The sequence below is a fragment of the Neovison vison genome, chromosome 8, assembly GCF_020171115.1.
Source record: "Neovison vison isolate M4711 chromosome 8, ASM_NN_V1, whole genome shotgun sequence".
NCBI lineage: Eukaryota > Metazoa > Chordata > Mammalia > Carnivora > Mustelidae > Neogale > Neogale vison.
In genome coordinates, this window is record NC_058098.1 from 124,286,221 (window position 1) to 124,310,973 (window position 24,753).

General features: G+C 39.8%; 1 protein-coding gene across 3 annotated transcripts in view; it reads left to right on the top strand.

The window, feature by feature from the left end:
* ASXL2 (ASXL transcriptional regulator 2) overlaps positions 1–24,753 on the top strand; it is a 131,779-nt gene that overhangs the window by 37,619 nt on the left and 69,407 nt on the right. For 2 of the 3 annotated variants that reach the window (XM_044261946.1, XM_044261948.1), the window contains exons 2-3: positions 7,039–7,121; positions 7,426–7,428. In XM_044261946.1, coding sequence (XP_044117881.1) covers positions 7,039–7,121; positions 7,426–7,428 — 86 coding nt within the window. The remainder of the gene's footprint in view (positions 1–7,038; positions 7,122–7,425; positions 7,429–24,753) is intronic. The other variant, XM_044261949.1, reaches the window with a different exon arrangement.

The following is a 24,753-nucleotide window of genomic DNA, read 5'->3' on the forward strand; positions in this document are numbered from 1 at the left end:
TAGGGCACCTGGGTGGCTCAGTGGGTTAAGCTGCTGCCTTCGGCTCAGGTCATGATCTCAGGGTCCTGGGATTGAGTCCTGCATTGGGCTCTCTGCTCAGCAGGGGGCCTGCTTCCCTTCCTCTCTCTCTGCCTGCCTCTCTGCCTACTTGTGATCTCTGTCAAATAAGTAAATCTTAAAAAAAAATCTGATATGTCAGACAAATTTTTTTTTTATTTTAGAGAGTGCATGCCCAGGTCTTGGGGTGGGGGAGGGGCAGAGGGAGAGGGAAAGAATTTTGAGCAGACTTCCTGCTGAATGTAGAGCCAGACCTTAGGGGTCCGTCGAAATGACTCTGAGATCATGACGTGTGCTAAGATCATGAGCTGGATGCTTACGTGACTGAACCTCCTAGGCGCCCCTAGAAGTTTTTATTTTTGATTTTTTAAAAGTTTTTAAATTTCTTTTTAAAAACTATTTTATTTTTTTAAAGTTGTCTCTACAGTCAGTATAGAGTTCAGACTCATGACACCAAGATCAAGAGTTAAATGTACTGACTGAGCCAGTTAGCTGCCCCACCAGGGAAAATTTTATTAATTTCCATTTTCTAGTTCTTTGGGCCGACAGAAAAGCCTCATTATGATTAATTAAATCATAATCATTATTAATTAAATATTTTTGCAAATGAATGTAAGTGCCTTATTCAGTGATTTTTCTCTCTTTTTTCTTGCAGAGTAGTCTTTTTTTTTTTTTTTTAAAAGATTTTATTTATTTATTTGACAGAGAGAGATCACAAGTAGACAGAGAGGCAGGCAGAGAGAGAGAGAGGAGGAAGCAGGCTCCCTGCTGAGCAGAGAGCCCGATGCGGGACTCGATCCCAGGACCCTGAGATCATGACCTGAGCCGAAGGCAGCGGCTTAACCCACTGAGCCACCCAGGCGCCCCTCTTGCAGAGTAGTCTTATAGCTGGTCTTCTATATAGTTAGATAATTGTAATGTAGACAGGATTTAAAGCCTAGAGAAGGGGCACCGGGGTGGCTCAGTGGGTTAAGCCTCTGCCTTCGGCTCCGGTCATGATCTCAGGGTCCTGGGATCAAGCCCTGCATTGGTCTCTCTGCTCAGCATGGAGCCTGCTTCCCCCTCTCTCTCTGCCTGCCTCTCTATCTACTTGGGATATCTCTCTCTGTTAAATAAATAAAATACTAAAAAAAATAGTCTAGAGAAATGACTTGATATGATTGTGATGTCTTGGCATTTATTTTATTTTATTTTTCTTAAAGATTTTATTTATTTGACAGATCATAAGTAGGCAGAGAGACAGGCAGAGAGAGAGGGGAAGCAGGCTCCCTGCTGAGCAGAGGATTCCCCCCCCCCCCCATGGAGGGCTGGGGGCTGGATCCTAGGACCTTGAGATCATGACCTGAGCTGAAGGCAGAGGCTTAACTCACTGAGCCACCCAGGCGCCCCAGGTCTTGCCATTTAATGTAAAATTATTTCATATTGTAAATTTTGTTTCTTGTGTAATTGTTTGTTACTACCAGTAGGAATTAGTGTAGGGCATTGTTAATTATCTGAGATGAAAATAGTGGAAAAATCAAAAGGCAGGTAGCCTTTTTTGTTGTTGTTCTTTCTAAATATTCAGCTTTTAAAAAAAATATTTATTTGAGAGAGAGAGAGCACAAGCGCCCAAGCAGGAGGAGCTGCAGGCAGAGGAATAGGGAGAAGCAGGCTTCCCACTGAGCAGGGAGCCTGATGCGAGGTTGGATCCCAGGACCCTGGGATCATGACCTGAGCTGAAGGCAGCCGCTTAACTGACTGAGCCACCCAGGAGCCCTTCTTTGTGTTTTTCATCCCCCTTACAAACACTGGTGAAATTTGATTATTATTTTTAATTTATTTTTTAATTTATTCATTTGACAGAGAGAGATCACAGTAGGCAGAGAGGTAGGCAGAGAGAGGGGAAGGGAAGCAGGCCCCCCGCTGAGCAGAGAGCCCGACGCGGGGCCCGATCCCAGGACCCCGAGATTATGACCCGTGCTGAAGGCAGCGGCTCAACCGAGTGAGATGGCACAAGTAGGGGGGACAATGGGGAAGGAGATAGTGAGTGAGCAGGGAGCCCACTATGGGGCTCGATCCCAGTACCCTGGGATCATGACCTGAGCCAAAGACAGATGCCTAACCATCTGAGCCACCCAGCCGTCCCCACTGGTGAAATTTTAAATGAGGGTAGTAACAGAAATGTGAACTGGGAAACAGTTTTGTTGTATAGTTATAGTTGATTAATAATAACAAAAGCCACTTTTGTTTATCAACCACTTACGGTAAGTTAAGAATACTGCAGAATGTTTTATTTCATGTTCCTGTTTATGAGAATGTTCTAACCCTCACTCTAGCAATGAAGGATCGGGGCTTAGAGTCTTTTAGTCACCTAGGATGTATTCTTAGAGCTATTAGAAGCAGGATGTTTTACCTCTGTACCTATGCCTTGAAACATTTGAATGTTTTCCATCAATTAAAATTTTTTTCCAGCCTAAATCCCTTACTTATGTTAATAGCTCTTACAGAGACCAAAACAGAGCCTCAGTCTATTCACTGTGTGTGTCTGTAGGGAGAGGAGTATTTATTGTAATCACTTGATACCATTTAAGAAAATCAAGGAGATCTCTTATTTGTGCCCTTATTTAAATTTGTATTACGTGGTTTTAGTGTTCCGGATTTCCTAATGATTAGTAGCAGGGTGAAATTTAATCGCCAGGGTGAGGACTGTATCAGTTTCCTTAGAAATCCCTTCTAGTTCTTGACAGGGCAAGCATAATGTCTGTTGCACAAAGTGGTCTTTTGTCAACTCCCAGGTTTTCAGTATGGTCTACAAAACCGTCTGCATCTTCCCACTTTCCCAAGAAGAACTTGCAGTTCCTTGTAGATTTCAGTGGCTTTGTGTTTCCTTTGAGCAACCAAATGAATTATTTGCAGGGAAGTTCTGTGTTGAAACTGAGTCTGCCTAGAATAGCAACTAAATACGGAGCTATACCCATACCAGTGCTTTTAATGTAGTTTTCTGCTTTGGGCAAATATGGTGTACAGTTTTACTCTTTTAACTTGTTGAAAGAAATCCATTTAGGTAGACTTGGCAAACTCATTGACTATTCTGCTTTCTGTAATGGAATAAAAGCCGTGTATTTCTAGTGTTAAGACAACTCTGATATTTCTGTGATATAATTGCTAAGTTTTTTGTTTGTTATCTGTTTTTTAAGTAGGCTCTATGCCTAACACGGAGCAGAAAGTCCTTACACCAAGACCAGGAGTTCCATGCTCCACTGACTGAACCAGCCAGGCACCCCGGGGTTGTTCAGTTTTACATGTTTTTAAATAATTTTATTTTTTGTTTTTATTTTTTTATTTAAGAAAATATTTTTAAAGATTTTATTTATTTATTTGATAAAGAGAGAGAGAGAGATCACAAGTAGGCAGAGAGGCAGGCAGAGAGAGGGGGAAGCAAGCAGGCTGCCTGCTGAGCGGAGAACCTACTGCGGGGCTCTATCCCAGGACTCTAAGATCATTACCTGAGCCGAAGTCAGACGCTTAACCCACTGAGCCACCCAGGCGCCCCAAGAATTTTATTTTTTAATTCGATTTTTATTATTTAGATCAAGTAGCTCATGACCTTATATCAGGGTCATTCAGCAGAGGAAATATATATGTCTAATGATGTGAAAAATTAAACCTCATTAGTAACTAACATTTTAAAATTATGTATTTGTGTATTTAAAATAGTCGCCAAGGATTTTTGAAATGATACAAATGCTAGTTAATGGTATAGTGAAACTCCTATACATCTGGTGGATAGCAATTTGGTAATATTTAAAATAACTTTATGTAGCAATTCCCCTTGTTTGAAAACTTAAAAATATTCTGAAACATTTGGCATTTGTTACAGTGAAAAAAGAATCAGTAACACAATTACTGAGAATTTGCTTTTTTTTTTCCAGTTTTAAGCAAAGCAGCTGAAAGTAAAATATTTCCTTTGATGCTCATGGTTATTCCATAAGTTAAAGATGTTCTTTTTTTTTTTTAACGATGTTCTTATTTTCATATACATTATTTACCTTCTAAGTTGAGGCTATGCTTGTAACTTCTCTGAGTCTACCTTTTCTTCCTGTGAAATTGACGTAACTTCTTCTGCTCTTTCTTGCATTGTTGTGAGGGTCAGATGAAGTAGAATGGCTATGCAATGTTTGTAAACCATGAGGCAGTGAGAAATATTTACAGATTAAGGGAGAAATGTAAAAATTCTGTATGTATTATCTGGGTAGCACAATAGGAAAATAGTCTTTATAGGAAGATAGCGTTTTTTGTGGGTTCAGGTTTTGTTTTTTTATTAAGTGTATCAGTCTTTTGTGTTCTTATTTGAGCATCTTTTGTGTGTATATCTCTATATTAAAGCTCTTTTTGGGGGTGCCTGGGTTGCTCAGTGGGTTGGGCCTCTGCCTTCGGCTTGGGTTATGGCTCGGGTTATGCTCTCAGGTCCTGGGATCACGCCCTGCATTGGGCTCTGCTCAGCGGGGAGCCTGCTTCCTTCCCCCTCTGTCTCTGCCTGCCTCTCTGCCTACTTGTGATCTCTCTCTCTGTCAAATAAATAAATAAAACCTTAAAAAAAAAAGCAAAAAACAAAAAAATAACCTCTGTCTTTGCTACATAAGGGGCATAAGTTGCCATTATGGAAAACAATATGGAGGTTCCTCAAAAAATTTAAAAGAGAACTACCAGCAATCTTACTTCTAGGTATATATCCAAAGAAAACGAAACCAGTATCTTTGGAGAGATATCTGCACCCTTGTATTCATTGCAGCATTATTCACAATAGCTAAGAAATGGAAATGACTTTATTTTAATTTTTATATATATTTATATTTTTTAAAAAAGATTTATTTATTTGACAGATTAAGAGTGTAATTAGGCAGAGCAGCAGGCTGAGGGAGAGGGAAAAGTAGGCTCTACGTTGAGCAGGGGGCCAACATGGGGCTCTATCCCAGGACTCTGGGATCATGACCTGAGCTGAAGGCAGCCACTTAACCAACTGAGCCACCAGGTGCCTCTGGAAACAACTTTAGTGTCTAACAACAGATGACAGGATAAAGAAAATTACTATATGAAAAAAAATTACTATATATATGCAATGGAATATTATTCAGCCCCAAACAAAGAAGGAAGTCTGCCATATGTGTGGTGGTAGCTGTATACTAAGTGAAACAAGCCAGATTAATACTGTGGATTTCCCTTAAAAATCCATCCCCCCAATCATTCTCCATTGTACTTAAAGAGATATACAATAAGATAACATAACATCAAAATGTCTAATACACAATCGAGAATCTCCTGACAAATGAAGAACTAGGAAAATCTCAAGAACTCGTAAGGAAAAGACAACCTACACACAATAAACCCAAGATGACAAAGATGTTGGAATTATCAGAGAATTTATTAAAAAAAATTTTTTTTTTGGTCAAGAGTATGTGCACACACATACAAGTGGGTGGAGTGGCAGGCAGAGAATCTCGGGACTCTGGAATCATGACCCTACCTGAAGGCAGACACTTAATGACTGAGCCATCCAGGTGTCCCCAGACAAAGACTTTAAAGCAGCTGTTAAAACTGTGCTTTCAGAAAGTCAAGTTTAAAATCAGTGGGGAGAGATGGGGGGAGGACGGTTTTTTTAAAAGCAGGCACTTGACTTTGTTAGGTTTAGATCACAAACTTTCAACCCATCTTCTTTGCACTAAAATTCCGATGTCTAGTTTTCAAAGCCTTTGCAGAGGGCTTTGGGTCTGTTCCATGTGTGCACCCCTAGTGGCTAATTTGGGGACGTGATAGTACGATTATGGTCAGATACACATACACATAGTTCTGGAGTGACCCCAGGAGTGTTTCTAGATCTTCATGGTATCAGTTTTTCCAGCTCTTTTCTCTTTACAAGTTTCCTGATACTTTCTGGCTCCTAGAGACTCTCTTCCTTGCCCCATGGCTGGACAGTTGGGGCTTCATTTCTCTGTTTTACCGTATACTTCCACAACCACATTTGAGTTTGATGCCAAACAAGATGGCAGAGAAAGAAAGCCATGTGGATTCCCTTCACGCTTTCGGGAACAAAAGGATTCTGTTTTATTGGAGTTTTAGGTCCCTGTTTGGCCACTGTTGATATTATCACTGCCAGGGCTGCTGCCCTTGGCTTGTTTGGGGGCATAGGTCAAGGGGAAGAGGGAAAAACCTAGAAAACCCCATCTCCTTAGGGGCCCCCTTTATGTATACTTAGACCAAAAAGAATTCTTTTGGAGCCAGTTCTGTCTGTACTTTGTTGACAGTTCTGAATTTGTACTGCCTTTGAGTCTAGGCTGAGTGGTCCCAGAGGAAACAAAACCAGAAAATTCACTCAGGGGTTAGTATGACTTAGAGTTGTGGTTTCCTTCTCCAGGCTGACTACCATTTCCAGGGTCCTTAGATAGCTGCTTCATGCCTTCTGTCCAGGTTTTTAGTTATATTCAGCCTGAGAGACAGGACAGACTATGCTTATTCCTCCCCCCCCCTCCGAGCCAGAACATAGGTACCTTTTAATATTCCTACAACTGTATTACTCATTTGTTTTGGTTAAGAATTTATTGAGCACTCTTGGCATACTAATCTTTGCTGGAAATGTAAAGATGGATAATCTTTAAGTACTTATAGTAGATCCACAGTTAGGCATGTGATAGGGGGGTAGAGGCAGAAAGTAAACAATTTCATATTACACAATAATAATTTAGCTATTAATCTTATCCTTTTGATCTATTTCTACTTCAGGACTTGACATGTGGTTTGTGGCTGAAAAAGAGAAGAATCTATATTCCATTAATATTCTGTTTTTCCTATCGTCCCAAAATAAAAGGGATAGAAAGTCTGTGGATATATATGTGCTGGATGAAATTAATACTTAGTTTTAATAAGAATAAGAAATATAATTACATATATAATTATTGTAACTTAAAATAAGAAAAAATAATTTATTATTATATACTTGTTTCTCAGGTCTTAGAAAAATACCCCAATACACCCATGAGTCATAAAGAAATTCTTCAAGTTATCCAGAGAGAAGGACTAAAAGAAATCAGGTGAGTTACTTAAATTTTATTAGTGATAATTATAATACTCGATTAGACTATTTCATCATGTAAGCAGTATACATTACTCCTGAAGATTGATTATTTAGTAATAACTGCTTTGCTAGTTTCTGATTTATTTAGTTGTCAGATCTTTGAAGTTTTCGGTAATAGTACAGTCACAAAACCACAAGTAAATTAAAAAAAAATTCTTAGCTGTGTCCAACCCATGCACTTTAATTCTTAGGAAGGCCTGGAGCCATCTTCAAGCCTTCATCTATGAGTTCAGGTTTTTGATTTAATAAGCTGTCATTAGAAGGTGAAAAGTACTGTCTAGTACAGGGAAAATTCTCGAGGTGGACAGTCTAGGAGAAATAACCTTGGCCCAGAGGAATAAAGTGGAAAAGGTACAAACAAAGCAGTATATATTTCAAGTAATAGTTTTATGTACAGCAAATAAAACAGCTTAGGGTCAATTAATACAGGACCAAAGATAAAACATACTTTAATATCTAAGAGCCTTGTATTAATAATAGCACATAATAGTCACTTCATAATCAGGACCCTCTGCCATCAAGAAACATTAAAATTACGGTCCGCGTACTTGGTGTTGTTAATGTGGAAATCTGGGAGTCTGCCTGAGATATTGTCGCTAAGGTGGAAAAGGTGGCAGTGCTTTAAAGCCGCTGCTAGTTGTTCTCCAGTAGGGGTGGCATTGTGTAAACGCCCTTAGGGAAGGTGTCCAGAATTTATGGGGTTATTTTTGATTTTCAGAGTGTCTGGAAAGAAGGGGAGAACTGTGGCATGTAATATTCAAGAAACAGGGAGGCTAAATGTCTTATATTGTGCTATATAGTCCTTCACTCCAAAGAATTGTTCAGTCAGATGCCGGGGTAATAGTGAGCTGTGCTGAAATATATGTAAATGGACAATAATAAGTTTTTTGATATGTAGCTATTGCATGTTCTAGATTTTAATTCTCATTTTCTTTAATACAAAATTGAGTTCTTGGTGCTTTGCTAACACAGCTAAAAAAATTTTGTTTTGACTTGTGGCCAAATGTCAGTAGGCTGGGAATAAATTAGGTTTGTTTTATTACTATGAAACAATGAAATATAAATTAGTATTATTTCATTTTATGTAATGCGTCTCAGAATTTTTTTTTTTTTAAAGATTTTATTTATTTATTTGGCAGAGAGAGATTACAAGTAGGCAGAGAGGCAGGCAGAGAGAGGAGGAAGCAGGCTCCCTGCTGAGCAGAGAGCCCGATGCGGGGCTCAATCCCAGGACCCTGAGATCATGACCTGAGCCGAAGGCAGCGGCTTAACCCACTGAGCCACCCAGGCGCCCCGCGTCTCAGAATTTGTGTGAACATTTGTAAATTAAAACGTTAAAATGCATTTGAGGAATTAGCTTTTTTATTTATTTGACAGTCAGAGATCACAAGGAGGCATAGAGGCAGGCAGAGAGAGAGGAGGAAGCAGGCTCCCCGCTGAGCAGAGAGCCCAATGTGGGGCTTGATCTCAGGACCCTGGGGTTATGACCTGAGCCAAAGGCAGAGGCTTAACCCACTGAGCCACCCAGGTGCCCCAAGGAATTAAACATTTTTGTAAATTAAAAAAGTAATCTCTTAATTTATCAATGATACAAATCTAAATATTTATTTGAATTAGATAAGATTTATTAGATTAAAACTAAAGCATAATGCCTGTTTATTTAATTTTTTTACCTTAAAAAAAAAATAAGGGTTTATTTATTTGACAGAAATCACAAGTAGGCAGAGTCCGGCAGAGAGAGGAGGAAGCAGGCTCCCCACTGAGCAGAGAGCCCAGTGCGGGGCTCGATCCCAGGACTCTGGGATCATGACCTGAGTCGAAGGCAGAGGCTTTAACCCACTGAGCCACCCAGGCGCCCCTAATTTTTTTACTTGTAAAAAAAATTTAAACCGAGTTAATTAGCATATAGTGTATTATTAGTTTCAGAGGTAGAGTTCAGTGATTCATCAGTCTTATGTAATACCTAGTGCTTATTACCTCACGTGCCCTCCTTAAGGTCCATCACCCAGTTACCCCATCCCCGCATAATGTCTATTTAATACCACCGATTTGTGCAAAGTTATAGGAGAAAAAGACAGTATTTTTTGTGGTCTGAGAAACAGTTCTGCTAAGGTATTCTAATACTGTTTCATAACAGTGTTAAGTTATAGAATAGGAATGAGCAAGATATTTTTTTTTCCCTTAAAAATTAGACTTTTGAAACACTGGGGAAATTGACCAGGGTATCTGGTGTATAGAGACCAGACTCCCATCAGTCCCTTAGCTCTGAATGCCAGGTGCAGGGTCATCAAGCTCCAAATTTCTTTCTTTTTTTTTTTTTTTTAAGATTTTATTTATTTATTTGACAGACAAGAGATCACAAGTAGGCAGAGAAGCTGGCAGAGAGAGAGGAGGAAGCAGGCTCCCTGCCGAGCAGAGAGCCCAATGCGGGGCTCGATCCCAGGACCCTGGGATCATGACCTGAGCTGAAGGCAGTGTCTCTGCCACCCAGGTGCCCCAAGCTCCAAATTTCTAAGGCTCTATGACTTTATACTTGTCATTATCATTTCTGGGAAGCAGGCAAGAATAGTAAATAAGTAAAGAATAGTAAATAAACAAAGAAGGATAAAAAGAAGAAATTTAGAAAAAGTAACCATATGGAAGAGTCATCAAAAATAGCTTCTGGCTTTGCTTAGTGGTAACAAGCAACAGTGGTAAGTAGATGTTCTTGTTTAAACTATATTGTTGTGATGCAGTTACAGGACCACAAAGCAGTTCTAACTCACCAGTGACTTCCATTTTGTTAACTCCATGTGACTTTTAGTACCTGGCTCTTTGCTTCTCAACATTTTTTAACACAGCTGAATTCTGCTTTCTTCCTGAAACTCTCTTTTGTTACCTGAAGTGACCGCAGGCATTCTTCCTTCTTCCTTCTCTGTTTTTTTGCTCAGTATCTTTTTCTTTCATTCATTCATTCATTCATTCATTCGACAGGCATGAGGGCATGTGTGCACAGCAGGGGGAGCAGCAGGCAGTGGGAGAGGGAGAAACAGGCTCACTAAGCAGGCAGCCCAATGTGGAACTCCATCCCAGGACCCTGGGATCATGACCTGAGCCAAAGGCAGACGCTTAACGACTGAACTACCCAGGCATCCCTGCTCTTTACCTTCTACCTTAAGTGCAATTTTCCATTATCATCGCTTTAAGTATTATATGTTGTCAATTCTCAAATAGGTAGGAAAGCTTTTCCCACCTTAGCCTTTGTATATCCTGCCTTCATAGCAGGAAATGTGCTTTTCTCTCAGTTCCATATTATTGTCAGGTTTCAGTTTGAATATGTATTTTTCAGAGAACTTTGGCTGAGTTTACGAGCTAGGGCAAATTTCCTTTTTTAGTGTATTATAGTGTTCTGTTTATTTCTTCAAAAGACTTGAAATTACATATTTTTGTGATCTTAAAAAAAAAATCACACAGCTTTTCTATAGCTTATATTAAGGGAGCTGCGTGAGGGCAGTGGCATCTCTTCTTCCCCCTCCTCTTTTGTGCTTGATACATACCAGACATTGAAAACCTACTTGTTAATACACACGTGTATGAAGTATCAGAGGTTGGAAGATTATACTCAGATATAGTCACAGCTTATCCTCTTGCTGCAGTGATATGTTAAGTGATAGTCTTAAAATTTTTAAGTTTTTAGAGAGGTCATTTTAGATAGAATGAAATAGATAATTTCTTTATTGAAGATGTGCTACTTTTTAGTTAATTTTCAGTCTTCAGTCCTCAGTACCTGGCTTTCAATCCTTTTTTCCCTTTCTAGTTTTCCATGTTTTCCCCATTCTGAAGAAGCTCACTTAATTTTGAGTAGTTTATATTATATTGTTTTATTTTAAAATATATTAAAGTGGAAACAGCCCAAATGTCCCATCAGAAGATGGGTGAGTAAATAAAGTGTAGTATACACATTCAATGGAATATTATTTGGCCTTAAGAAGAATTGGAATTCTGGGGCGCCAGGGTGGCTCATCAGTTAGGCGGCTGCCTTCAGCTCAGGTCATGATGCTAGAATCCTGGGATGAGTCCCACATGAGGGATTTCTTCTCCCTCTGCCTGCTGCTCCCCTGCTTGTGCTCTCTTTCTATCTGACAAATAAATAAATAAAACCTTTAAAAAAAAGAAGAATTGAAATTCTGATACATGCTATGTGGGTGAACCTGAAAAACATGCTAAGTGAAATAAGACAGACACAAAAGGACAAATAGTGATATAACAGGGGGAAAAAAAGGATAAAGATTGTACAATTCCATTTATATGAGATACTTAGAACAGCAAACTGATAGAGACACAGAGTGGAATAGAGGTTACCAGGGGCTGAGAATAGGGAAGATCGGAGAGTTATTGATTTAATTAGTACAGAGTTTCTTTTTGGGAGGATCCGAAAGTTCTGGAAATGGACAGTGGTAATGGTTGTGCAACATTGTGAGTATACTCAGTGCCACTGAAATCTACACTTATAAGTGGTTTAGATGGTAACTTATGTACATTATGTATATTTTGCCAGCCAACCAACCAACAAAAAAAGTATTAAACATGAAGTGATTGGCTCTTGGCTGAGAAAGACTGATGTACTAGTCTCTTCAAGAACTTAAAGGGGTTTTCAGGATGCTTTCTGCAGTCTTGGAGTTATACAGTTTTATTAAGTCTCAGGGTCTGGTCACCAAACAAAAGCCACATGGTAATGTGAACAGGGAAGTTATTCAGTTAACTGGTTTAGTTATTAGTTGGTTAACCAGAAGTTAACTATTTAAGGGGAGCAACCAGTACCTACAGGGCTGAGGCAGTGTGCCCTAAGAAAGAGTAACTTTCAAGGTCTCCCTCTATGTCCCTAGGTTGTGATTCTTAGTGAAGTAGGTGGGACTCTGGTCCAGTGGAGACAAAGATCACTGGTGCTGTAGCCTGGCCTGGCAAATAGGAAACTGCCTACTGGGTATTAGTAGAATTTGCTGGAATGCTTCCTGCTGGGCAGTTGTCCCACATTCACTGCAGAGCCAGCTGAGGCACCAGCAGAATTTTCTGGGAAGCTACCCACAGTCATTCTGCTGAACCTTGCTGAAGGTTGGGTGCCACTGAATGTCCCTCATGTTGCTGGGTGCTGCCTGCCTTAAGAACGGCAAGAGCACAGTAAAACCAGAAGAAAAGCCCCCTTTCAGTCTGCAGCGTTCTTCCAGCGCTCTGCTGACAGAACTTAATACCGAGCCAGCTGGCAAAGGAGAAGTGTTTATAGGGTCCAGCTCCACTACCACAGAGAAGGATAAAGAAGTTGAATTTGGAGGTAAAAATCAGTAAATTGATAAGTAGCTGAGCAGCCTTCAGTGGTTTTTCAGTGGAATAACTTAGATCATTGTCTGGCCCCACACACCACTTTGGTTTACTTGATTTGTTTTCATCTGCTCTCAAGCGGGGTGGATACAAGGCTGTTTCCTGTATGGATTCTAGGATTTCTCACTTTAGGACATTGATCATCTTTTATCTTCACTTTTTTATGAAAAATCTTGACAGTGTTTTAAAACCAACTCATGTGTTTTTTCTTATTTAGCCTGTTTATCTGGTGGATTTTAGGGATTTTAAAAAAGGTTTATTTATTTATTTATTTGGGGGTATTCGGTGGTTCAGTCGATAAGCGGCTGCCTTTGGCTCAGGTCATGATCCCTGAGTCCTGGGGTTGAGCCCCACATTGGGCTCCCTGCTTGGCAGGAAGCCTGCTTCTCCCTCTCCCACTCCCTCTGTTTTTGTTCCTTCTCTCACTATGTCTCTCTCTCTCTGTCAAATAAATAAAATCTTAAAAAAAAAAAGAAAAAGATTTTGGTTATTCACATGAGAGAGCACAAGCAGGGGGAGAGGCAGAGGGAGAGGTGTACTCCCTGCTGAGCTGGGAGCCTAACATGGGGCACGATTCCAGGATTTGAGCTGAAGGTAGACACTTAACCATCTGAGCCTTCTGTTGAATAATTTGAGTTTTGCGGTATAATATATTTTATTTCACTTATATATTCGTTCATTTCTCTTTCCCTCATGGAGCATAGTAATAGTGAATGCATTTTTATCTGATAAGTCTAACATCTGGATAATCTCAGGGTTGGCAGTTGTCCATTGCTTTTCCCTTGAGAATTGCTTATATTTTCCTGGATCATTATTTACTGAGAAATTTAAGGTTGTATTCTGGACGTTTTTAATATTATATTATTTTAGGCTCTGCTTTACTATTATAAACCTCTGGAGAATGGTGATTCCTTGCTTTGTTCTTTTCATCCTTCTTTCCAGTCAATCCTGTTGTCATCAGACTACATGTTCGCTCTTCTGTAGGTGTTAGTTCAGTAATCAGGTTGATTTTATTTTTATTTTATTTATTTATTTATTTATTTATTTTTAATCAGGTTGATTTTAAAGCCTTTGCGTTAGTGTTTGAGATTTGTTTCATGCATGTGCCACTCAGGGTTACTAGTCTGAGATGTGAGCTGTGGGTCAGTTCTCAAAGCCTTTCCTGTGTTGGTTGGGAATGTCCCAAGTATACAGAGCTCCAGAATGAGCCCACGCCTTCTGTGAGAATTAGGATATTCCTTGTCCTGTTCTTTTCTCTCAGGAGTACAATCTCCCCTAGCCTTTGGTGTTCTTTTTTTCTGTCTTAGCCAGAAAGATAGAGCTTTTCTCATAATTTTATCTGTCACCTACAGTGGTATATCTCCTCAACCAGGGTCTGCTCTTTAATAAAATGGTGAGAAAACCCCAAGAAAACTCACAATGTGTGAATTTAGCCAACTGCAACGTTAGAGGGAACAGTTCACATGATTGACTTCACTTATTAGTTCCAACTGTGTAGTTCAGGGAACCCCAAGACTACTCTCAAGGCTCCATAATTTTTAAATTTAAATCCATAAATTTTCCATAATTGTGTAACTCACTGAAAATTTAGGATTATGGGAAGGATACAGGGAAAGGATACAGATGAAGATTAGCCAAGGGAAGAAATGTATAGGGCAGAGTTAAGGTAAATTACCAAATACAGACCTTCTAGTCATCCTGGCCCTATGACTTAGGGTAGTGTTAAATATCAATATCAGTTTGTGATCATATGCCTGGAACACTGCCAGTATCACTCAGGCCTTGGTGTCTAGAGTTTTTATTGGTGGTTCATCCTCTAGGCATGATTTATGACCCATGTGGCTGATCTTGAGTTTCTAGTATCTAGCCCCTCTAGAGATAATCTGTTACTGTGTGGACCAAGCTCTCACTCTTATTGTCGATGTGGCTAAAAGCTCCTACCCATGGGGTCCTTGGGTGGCTCAGTTGCTGAGTGTCTGCCTTTCATTTGGTTCGTGATCCCAGGGTTCTGGGATTGAATCCCATATCGGCCTCCCTGCTCAGTGGGTAGCTTCCTACTACCCCTGCTTGTGTTCCCTCTCTCACCGTCTTTCTCTGTCAAGTAAATAAATAAAATCTTAAGAAAATAAAAGACCCTCCCTGAAATTACAGTGTTGCTGTCTGGCTGGCTCAACTCTCTCATAGGGCCTTGTGATTATTTCCAGGAGCAATGACCAGACCTCTCATTGGGTAAAGGTAAATTCTTTTTACATACTCCCATATGAATCAAGTTTTGATTTCCCAAATGCACCAGCTTTCTTAATTTTTAATGTTTAAGGTGGTTGCTTTTTATTAATTTTTTTTAAGATTTTATTTATTTATTTGACATAGAGAGATCACAAGTAGGCAGAGGGGCAGGCAGAGAGAGAGCGAAGCAGGCTCCCCACTGAGCAGAGAGCTGATGCGGGGCTTGATCCCAGGACTCTGAGACCATGACCTGAGCGAAGGCAGAGGCTTAACCCACTGAGCCACCCGGGCATCCCTATAGTTGCTTTTTAAAAATTAACATATAATGAACATACCCTAAAAACATTTTAAAGCATACAGTTCAGTGTTTTCTTTTTTTAGAAAAGATTTTATTTATGAGAGAGAGAGAGAGAGAGCATAAGCAGGGGGAGGGTTTGAGGGAGAAGCAGACTCTGTGCTGAGCACAGAGCCTGATGTGGGACTCGATCCCAGGACCCTGGGATTATGACCTGAGCCAAAGGCAGATGCTTTATCAACTGAGCCACCCAGGTGCCCCATAGTCTTTTTTATTTAATACATTCACCCAGGACATTTCCATTATCCCCAGAGAAACCCTGCAATATTAGCTGTCATTCCTCTTCTTTGCCTTAGCCCCAGTATCCCAGCCCTAGGCAACCAATAATGGGCTTTCTGTCTCCATAGAGTTGCAGTTTTGGGTATTCCATATAATGGAATCATTATATGAAATTCATGTCTTTTTGTGACTGGCTTTCTCATATAGTGTGATGATTTGAAAATTCATTCATACTGTAACATTTAGCAGTACTCTGTTCCTTTATTGCTAAATAGTATTCCATTGTATGCACATGCCGCATTTCATTTATCCATTCATCAGTTGGTGGACATTGTGGTTATTTTCACTTTTGGGCTATTAGGAATAATGCTACTGTGAACATCTGTGTGCATGTATTTATATGGGAAATTGCTTTTTGTATTTTTGTCCACAGGTTTTAGTTGTAACCAGCCAGAGGGAAAGAGGCTGTTGTGGGTCTACTCTGTCTTCATCAGGTCTCACCCACTCAATTTTATTTTTCTTTTTTCTTTTTTATTTTTTTTTTAAAGATTTTATTTATTTATTTGACAGAGAGAAATCACAAGTAGGCAGAGAGGCAGGCAGAGAGAGAGAGAGGGAAGCAGGCTCCCCGCTGAGCAGAGAGCCCGATGCGGGACTCGATCCCAGGACTCCGAGATCATGACCTGAGCTGAAGGCAGCGGCTTAACCCACTGAGCCACCCAGGCGCCCCTCACCCACTCAATTTTAAATCATGTAATTGGACTGAAGGGGTTAAGGAGGTTAATAAAGGGGCTGTTTTATGAGAGTAGATGAGATGCAGTGGTTTGGATTACCTGACTAGTGCTGGAGGCAATAGACTGATTCGAGATACATATTTTTTTTTTTTTAAGATTTTTTAAATTTATTTATTTGAGAGAGAGAGACAGTGAGAGAGAGCATGAGCGAGGAGAAGGTCAGAGAGCAAAGCAGACTCCCCATGGAGCTGGGAGCCTGATGTGGGACTCGATCCGGGGACTCCAGGACCACGCCCTGAGCCGGAGGCAGTCGTCCAACCAACTGAGCCACCCAGGCGTCCCTCGAGATACATATTTTAAGACTTGCTTTTGGATTGGATGTGGGAAGGAAAAGGAAGGAGGAGATAAGAAATGATTTCTGGGTTTCAGTAGCTACCATTTACTGTAGAAAAGAACCGAGGAATTAAACTGGTCATGTGAGGAACTGATAAAGGATTCACTGAACATGTACTTGTGGGTTCAAAAGAAAAGCTCTGAATGTCTGGAGAGGTGCGAAGGTCTTCAGGTTCAGGACCTGGTTATAAGTCTCGAGATAGCAGTGAAAAGGTAGAATGATCTGGAGCTGTAGAGTAGGTATCTGTTGTCTGTCTGAGATAAATACCCAATACCTGTTCTGGACATCAGTGAGTAAGGAGTTCTCCTGGTGTGTTACAGAATCCAAGAATAGATCCTTTAAAAAATTTTTTTTTATTTATTTATTGGACAGAGAGAGAGAGAGGGATCACAAGTAGGCAGAGAGGCAGGCAGAGATCCCAGGACTGTGAGACCATGACCTGAGCAAAAGGCAGAGGCTTAACCCACTGAGCCACCCAGGTGCCGCTCCTTTTTTTTTTTTTTTAAATGATAATATACTTCACTTTTGTTACAAGTCTGTGTTAGTAAGGTAGGAACTGAAGTCAGTTATTTAAATATAAATGTTTACTTTTAGAAAATTGCAAATTGAAACAAAGGTATATATCCTTCAGCTAAACTATAAGTGGTCTTCCCAACCCAGACTATATTGAAGTCAGCCTTAGGCATTTTATTACTTCAACATTGCAGTATATATCTAACAGCTGAGAAGTTAAGAGACTGTGTGCAAACTGGATATTGTGTCTTATCAGAAAGAGAGCAGCTAAGCACAGACGTTAAGTATGCATACTGTGGGTAAAGCATACAAAGGCTAGTCTGTAAGTCAAATGCTTTATGTATGTGAGACCATTCCTGCTAATCCTTGCTGTTATCCCTCATTACTTTTTTCCTTAGTCTTCTGTACAACAGGTTTCCCCCCCTTCATCGTCTTGGCAACCATTGATGTTTACAGTGTACTTTTGTAGCATTAAATGTGGGACTCAGGCCTCCCTTCTAAAGTAGCCATTGCTTTTGGTGCCTGTCCCTCACACCCAAGTTTTCTTAACCTGCCTTGTTCATCCTATTAGGTCTATTACCTTGACTTTTCTTTTTTTTTTTTTTTTAAAGATTTTATTTATTTATTTGACAGACAGAGATCACAAGTAGGCAGAGAGGCAGGCAGAGAGAGGAGGGGAAAGCAGGCTCCCCGCCGAGCAGAGAGCCTCGATCCCAGGACCCTGGGGTCATGACCTGAGCTGAAGGCAGAGGCTTCAACCCACTGAGCCACCCAGGTGCCCCACCTTGACTCTTCTTATATATGCTAATAGAGAAAGAGTTTTTAGGTAAGGATAGAAAAATAACAAAATAATTTTCTGAGATGCTGTTCTCTTCCTGTTTTTTCTTTACATTCATAAGTAGAAGAGGAAAGACAAATTAGGAAGATTTCTTGGTTTTATGAATTTATCATCCACAGATTGAGTATTTTCTGAGTTAGGCCAATTATGAGTAGTCAGAAGGATTCTTGATATATAATAGTTTTGGTGAGGCATGAATTTGAATCTTAAATCTTCCATAAAATTGATGTGGGAGAATAAGTTATGTAGCTAGTAAGAGTGTAGCCAACTACCTAGCTTTTAAGTTAGGTTGATCATTACTTATTTGCCCTCTCTCAAAGAAGTCGAGAAGTATTTAAAAGCATTGGTTCTTTTTTTTTTTTTTTTAAAGATTTTATTTATTTATTTGACAGAGAGAGATCACAAGTAGGCAGAGAGGCAGGCAGAGAGAGAGGAAGGGAAACAGGCCCCCAGCTGAGCAGAGAGCCCTATGTGGGACTCGATCCCAGGACCCCGAGATCATGACCTGAGCTGAAGGCAGCGGCTTAACCCACTGAGCCACCCAGGCTCCCTAAAAGCATTGGTTCTTTATGGAAAAAGACCTGCAAAGGAAGACTAAATGCTAGTTATATAGTAGTTATGGAAAATTTTGGGACAAGCAGATGACGTGGTTGTGGGTTTCTTGCAAATGAAATTTCTCTAGTTGTTTACAAATCATAGCCCCAATTTAAAGAGCAATTTCTTGCATTCCTCATCCTTTTGTCCCTCCCGAACCCCTTTTCTAAGCCAGTTACGTTACTTTAGTCACAAAATATTATAGTTGGCAGTGATAATTGGAATTTACCATTTAATTTCATTTTATTACTAAATAATTAAGGCCTGTAGAGGTTGGTCAGGGTCATACAAGTTCTATGAAACTAGAAACCCAGATTTACTGCTTTGGGTTTTGTTCTTACTCGTGTATCATATTGCCTCTACATCTAGTTTTCCCTACTCTTCTGATTAGTCTCTTTGCTCTCTTTTTCAAATCAAACTTATATTTTGTGCTGGCATATAATAACTTTAGGATAGTTGCTGTCCAACTGTAAATGGCTTTCTGGAAGAATTTGAAACAAAAACCTCAGACATTATAATAACTTGGATTCTGAAAGGGCTGGTACATTTTTGGGGGGAGGGGTGTGTGTGGCCCAGTGTGGGACTTGAACTCATGACCCTGAGATCAAGACCCGAGCTGAGATTTGGAGTTGGAGGCTTAACCCACTGAGCCACCTAAGGGCCAGTACAAGTTTAAGAACTTATAATAATGGGGTATTTAAATAGATCTTTTTTTTTTTTTAAATAAGATTTTATTTGTTTATTTGACAGAGAAAGAGATCATCAGTAGGCAGAGAGGCAGGCAGAGAGAGAGGGGGAAGCAGGCTCCTGGGGCTCGATCCTAGGACCCCGGGATCATGACCTGAGCTGAAGGCAGAGGCTTAACCCACTGAGCCACCCATGTGCCCCTAAACACAGCTTTTTTTTTTTTTTTTTAAGATTTTTATTTATTTACTTGATAGAGAGAGATCACAAGTAGGCAGAGAGGCAGGCAGAGAGAGGGGGGGAAGCAGGCTCCCTGCTGAGAGAGAGCCTGATGTGGGGCTCCATCCCAGGACCCTGAGATCATGACCTGAGCTGAAGGCAGAGGCTTAAAACACTGAGCCACCCAGGTGCCCCCATGTGCCCCTAAATAGATCTTTATATTGTTGTTTTGTATTGCTCCAGTTTCTTTTCTAACAAAAGTTGTTTTTCTGTTTTTTGTTTTGTTTTTTTTTAACGTCTCAGTCTTAAATCCCAAGCAAGCTCCTTTAGAGTTGGAATTGTAATGAATCCTGGGAACCAGCTAGCAAAGATCATGCTCAGTAAACAATTTGCCAGATTGAAATTTTACCTCTTCAGAGGAGTCCTGGTTGAGTTTGATTAGTATTAATACATTTACTTATGAGCAAAATAATCCCCCTCATATGGTATCATAGTATGTTTTTGCTCATCTCATACCAAAAACTAATCCTAGCACCTGTTTTTTTCCTGTCTGTCCTTATGTAAAATAGGTAGCAAGGGAAGTACAGTCAACATTGTCTGCTGCTTTTCAGCAGAAATCATTATCCCTGCAGAGTAGGTCATTGGACTTGCCAAGCTGATTTGTCTTAAGGTGTTTCACTAGAAAAGAGCTCAGTTTAAGAATGAAGAACATTATTGATTAAATTGATGCCATATTAACTAAAAATTAGCTGACTTTGAGTTCCGCCTGTGTTTTCTTTATCTGTCTGTTACAGTCTGCTTTCGAACACACAGACTTTGTAGGGATGTCAAAAAGGATTAATGATGAAAAAATAACCCCAAATGCTTGCATATTAACAGAAAAGAGTATTCTAATCCATTGTGTTAAGCTTCATGGTAGTGAGTTTATTATGGATCAAGGGAAGCTAGTAAACCTTAGGGTCCATAGCTGATGGCTTTATGATGGCTCCTTGAAACTGAAATGCATGGGAAGAATATTCATTCATCCACATTTAACTCCAGACTGCTTTAATAGTTTTAGTATGCCATATAATTGAGGTACTGCACCTGCTTTCTGAAATGGTTTAGATTATTTAGCTGAGTTTAATTGCATTTTTAGACAAAGTTGTATTTTGGGCTAACTTGTGAATTCTAAAGAAGAAATAAATGTTTTATTTAGCAAAGTGGGGGGAGGGTGCTAATTTGAAGAATTGTGGATATTGCTGGGAGGGGAAGGGAGAGTTTTTTATTTTTTGACTTTATTGTAAAAATTAAAAGTTTTTTTCTCTTTCTTTCATTTTCTTGGGGTGCATTCCAACTCCAGAAGGTAAGAAGTATTACTTTATTCTAAGGATGTATGTACAATGTTAAAGTCTCTTCTACAAGTTTAATTGAACTCACCTTTGGATGCATGATTTTTACTTTATAAGTAAACAATTAGTCTAGAAACAATAAGAGTGAAATGACTGTGTAAATGTTTTATTATATGTGCTCTTTTGTCCTTGCTGTTTGTAATAAACTTTATTTGGTCATAATTTTGGAAACCAATCAACATTTAGTTTTAAAATTATCATTTGACTTATACTATCATTGGGATACCTAGTGTTCTGCAGAAACTATTTCAGTTTGAAAATATGTGGGCTAACATTTGCTTTATGGCTGTAGGATTGAAAATATATATGTTTATGCTCTGATTTAGAGACAGTGTTGGTCAAATCCTCTGTGGAAATGACACTTATTTAAAACCAGGCTAGAACAGGTTAAAATTCATAGTTTGGATCCTTTACTGAATTGGCTTTTTTGTGTGTGTTGACATAGCATTGTATTTTATTTTTTTTAAATTTTTTTATAAAAGATTTTATTTTATTTGACAGAGCACAAGTAGGCAGAGCAGCAGGCAGAGGGAGAGGGAGAAGCAGACTCCTCACCAAGCAGGGAGCCTTACTTGATCCCAGGACTCTGGGATCATGATCTGAGCTGAAGGCAGTTGCTGGACTGACTGAACCACCCAAGCGTGCTTGACATAGCATTTTAGACACACCTCTGTTTTAACAACTCCTCTGTTATGTTATAGTTACATATTTTAATTATCTGCCTTGCCTGTGAGACATGAGAACAGGAATCACAACAATATATTTTCATGTAAATAGGCACGGCATGACATTTAGTTAGAGCTTAGCACTTTTTTTTTTAGTCCTTTTTTTTTTTTTTTTAAGATTTTATTTATTTATCAGAGAGAGAGGGCGAGAGAGCAAGCACAGGCAGACAGAATGGCAGGCAGAGGCAGGGAGAAGCAGGCTCCCTGCCGAGCAAGGAGCCCGATGCGGGACTCGATCCCAGGATGCTGGGATCATGACCTGAGCCGAAGGCAGCTGCTTAACCAACTGAGCCACCCAGGCGTCCCTGTACATCTTTTTAACTCTAGCTACATTTGCATTCCATTAAGTTCATTTACAAGAATTTATTCATTTTTGAGTATCTGTTTATGGAGGAAACCTTGATCCAGGTTGTACAAACAGTTAAAATTATAAATTAAAATATTTAAAACTAGATAAGAAAAGTTTCGTGTATTTTTTTTCTAAAAGATTTTATTTATTTATTTGACAGAGAGAGACACAGAGAGAGAGGGAACACCAGCAGGGGGAGTTGGAGAGGGAGAAGCAGGCTTCCCACCAAGGAGGGGGCCTGGTGTGGGGCTCGATCCCAGGAGCCTGGGATCATAACCTGAGCTGAAATGAAGGCAGACGCTTAATGAATGAGCCACCCAGGCGTCCTCGTGTGTGTATGTTTTTAGGGGGACTTAATATTGATTAGATGCTTTAGGGACAAGTAACAGGAACCAAATGTGAATGATTAAAACAAAATGGGAATTTTTTTTTTTTAAGAATGTGGGGTAGCCCTTAACCTCAGAGGAAAGAAACAGGCTCTGAAATTGAGAGAACTAAGGCAGCTTCAGTACGAACGAACGAACTAACTAACTAACGTAGCTAGAACTAACGGATTGACTCATCAAGACACTTCTAGCTGGGATGAGTTAGTCTTTGTTCTGTTCAAGGTTAAAATTTGAGAAAGGGTGAACCTGGCTGGCTCACTGTCTAGGGAAGGTGAGGTATTTTCACTTTCCAATAGGGTAGGTCATAGTTCCCCCAAAGCAAAGTACACACTGTTTCCAGAAGAAGAGAAAAAACAGATGTCCACTGTGTTGCTCATGGTAGAAAATTACAAGAGAAAAGTAGAAGCTACAAGCAGTTGTAATAAGTAACCCTTTTACAGATTGTCTCAGTGGTAACATGTGCTGTACCTCTAGTACAGTATCATGATCAGAATATTGTTTTTGCTGCAGTCTACCTTGTGCTTTTGTGTGTGTGTGTGTATGTGTGTGTGTGTGTGTGCACAGACGTATGGATGTATATTTGGATTGTGCATTTTAATCACAGGTATAGATTCATGGATCTACTATCTGTCAGAATACAGAACAGGTTCATCAACAAGAGAGTCCCTTGTGTTGCCGGTTTCACAACCACACCTCCCTAGTGCCGGCTCCATCCATTCCCCTTAACCCCAGAAAACCCCTAATGTGTTCTGTATTTCTGTCATTTTGCCATTTTAAGAATTTGTATTAATGGAGTTATATAAATTATGTAATTATTTGGCTTTTATTCAGTGTCATTCCCTGTAGATTACATCCAGGTTGTCGTATGGGTCAATATTTCACTCCATTTTATTGCTGAGTAGTATTCAGTGACATGTGTAGCGGAGTTATTTAATCATTCACCCACAGTAGGACATATGAACTGTTTCCAGTTTTTCTTTGTCCTGTTTTTGACTATTACAAATAAAGCTTTTATGAAAATTTGTGTACATGTTTTTGTGTAAACATAAATTTCCTTTCTCTGGCATAAATGGCCAGAAGTGTAGTTGTTGGATGGTCTGGTAAGTGCATATTAGTTTTAAAGAGATTTTCACATTGTTTTTCAGAGTAATTGTACCATTTTACATTCTCACTGGCATTATATGTAAGATCCAGTTTCTCTGATATTGGAATGGATTCTTTGTAAATAGCATATAGTTGGATTGGGGGGTTGTTAAGGACAACTCTGCTAATCTTTGCCTTTTAATTTGCATATTTACATCATATATGTTTAAGGTAATTATTGATAAGAGTTTATGTCTGCCATTTTATTATTTGTTTTCTGTTTGTTTCCTCTGTTTCTTTTACTTTTTTTTTTTTTAAAGATTTTACTTATTTGAGAGCAAGAGCTAGAGAAAGAGAAAGAGAATACAGAGGGAGAGGGAGAGAGAGAAGCAGACTCCCCACTGAGCAGGGAGCCCAATGTGGGGCTTGATCCTAGGACCCTGAGATCATAATCTGTGCCAAAGGCAGATGCTTAACCGACTAAGCCAACCAGGCCCCCCCTTGTTCTATTGTTCTTTTCTTGCCTTCTCCTGGGTTATATTTTTAGGATTCCATATTGGTTTATTTATAGTGTATTTCTTTGTGTCTGCATAATTTCCTCAGTTTTTGCTCTGCGTATTACAGTGTACTTATGTGATTTATCAGTCTGATGGAGTGAACATTTTACCACTTTGAAGTGTGGAACCCATTCCATTTAGGGTCTTAGCACTTAATGTTACAGTTTTTTGTTTCAGTCATCAAATATTAGTTAAAAATTCATGAGAAGGTTAGTCTCTTGCATGTACCCTTATTTCTATTCTTCCTTCTTTCCTGATGCTTCAGTATCCGCCCCACCTTTTTTTTTTTTTTTTAAGATTTTATTTATTTATTTGACAGAGAGAGATCTCAAGTAGGCAGAGAGGCAGGCAGAGAGAGAGGGGGAAGCAGGCTTCCCGCTCACCAGAGAGCCCGATGTGGGGTTCTTTTTTTTTTTTTTTTTTTAATATTTTATTTATTTATTTGACAGACAGAGACCACAAGTAGGCAGAAAGGTGCACAGAGAGAGAGGAGGAAGCAGGCTCCCCGCTGAGCAGAGAGCCCGATGTGGGACTCAATTCCAGGACCCTGAGATCATGACTGGAGCTGAAGGCAGAGGCTCAACTCACTGAGCCACCCAGGCGCCCCCCGATGTGGGGTTCTATCCCAGGACCCTGGGATCATGACCTGAGCTGAAGGCAGAGGCTCAACCCACTGAGCCACCCAGGTGCCTCTACAGTATTCCCCCCCCCTCCTTTTTTTAAGATTTTATTTTATTTTGACAGAGAGATCACAAGTAGGCAGAGGTAGGCAGAGAGAGAGGAGGAAGCAGGCTCCCCGCTGAGCAGAGAGCTCAATGCTGGCCTCGATCCCAGGACCCTGGGTTCATGACCTGAGCCAAAGGCAGAGGCTTTAACCCACTGAGCCACCCAGGCGCCCCCCAGTATCCCTTTTTAAAAAAATATATTTTGAAAGATTTTAATTATTTATTTGCAGGGGTGGGGGCG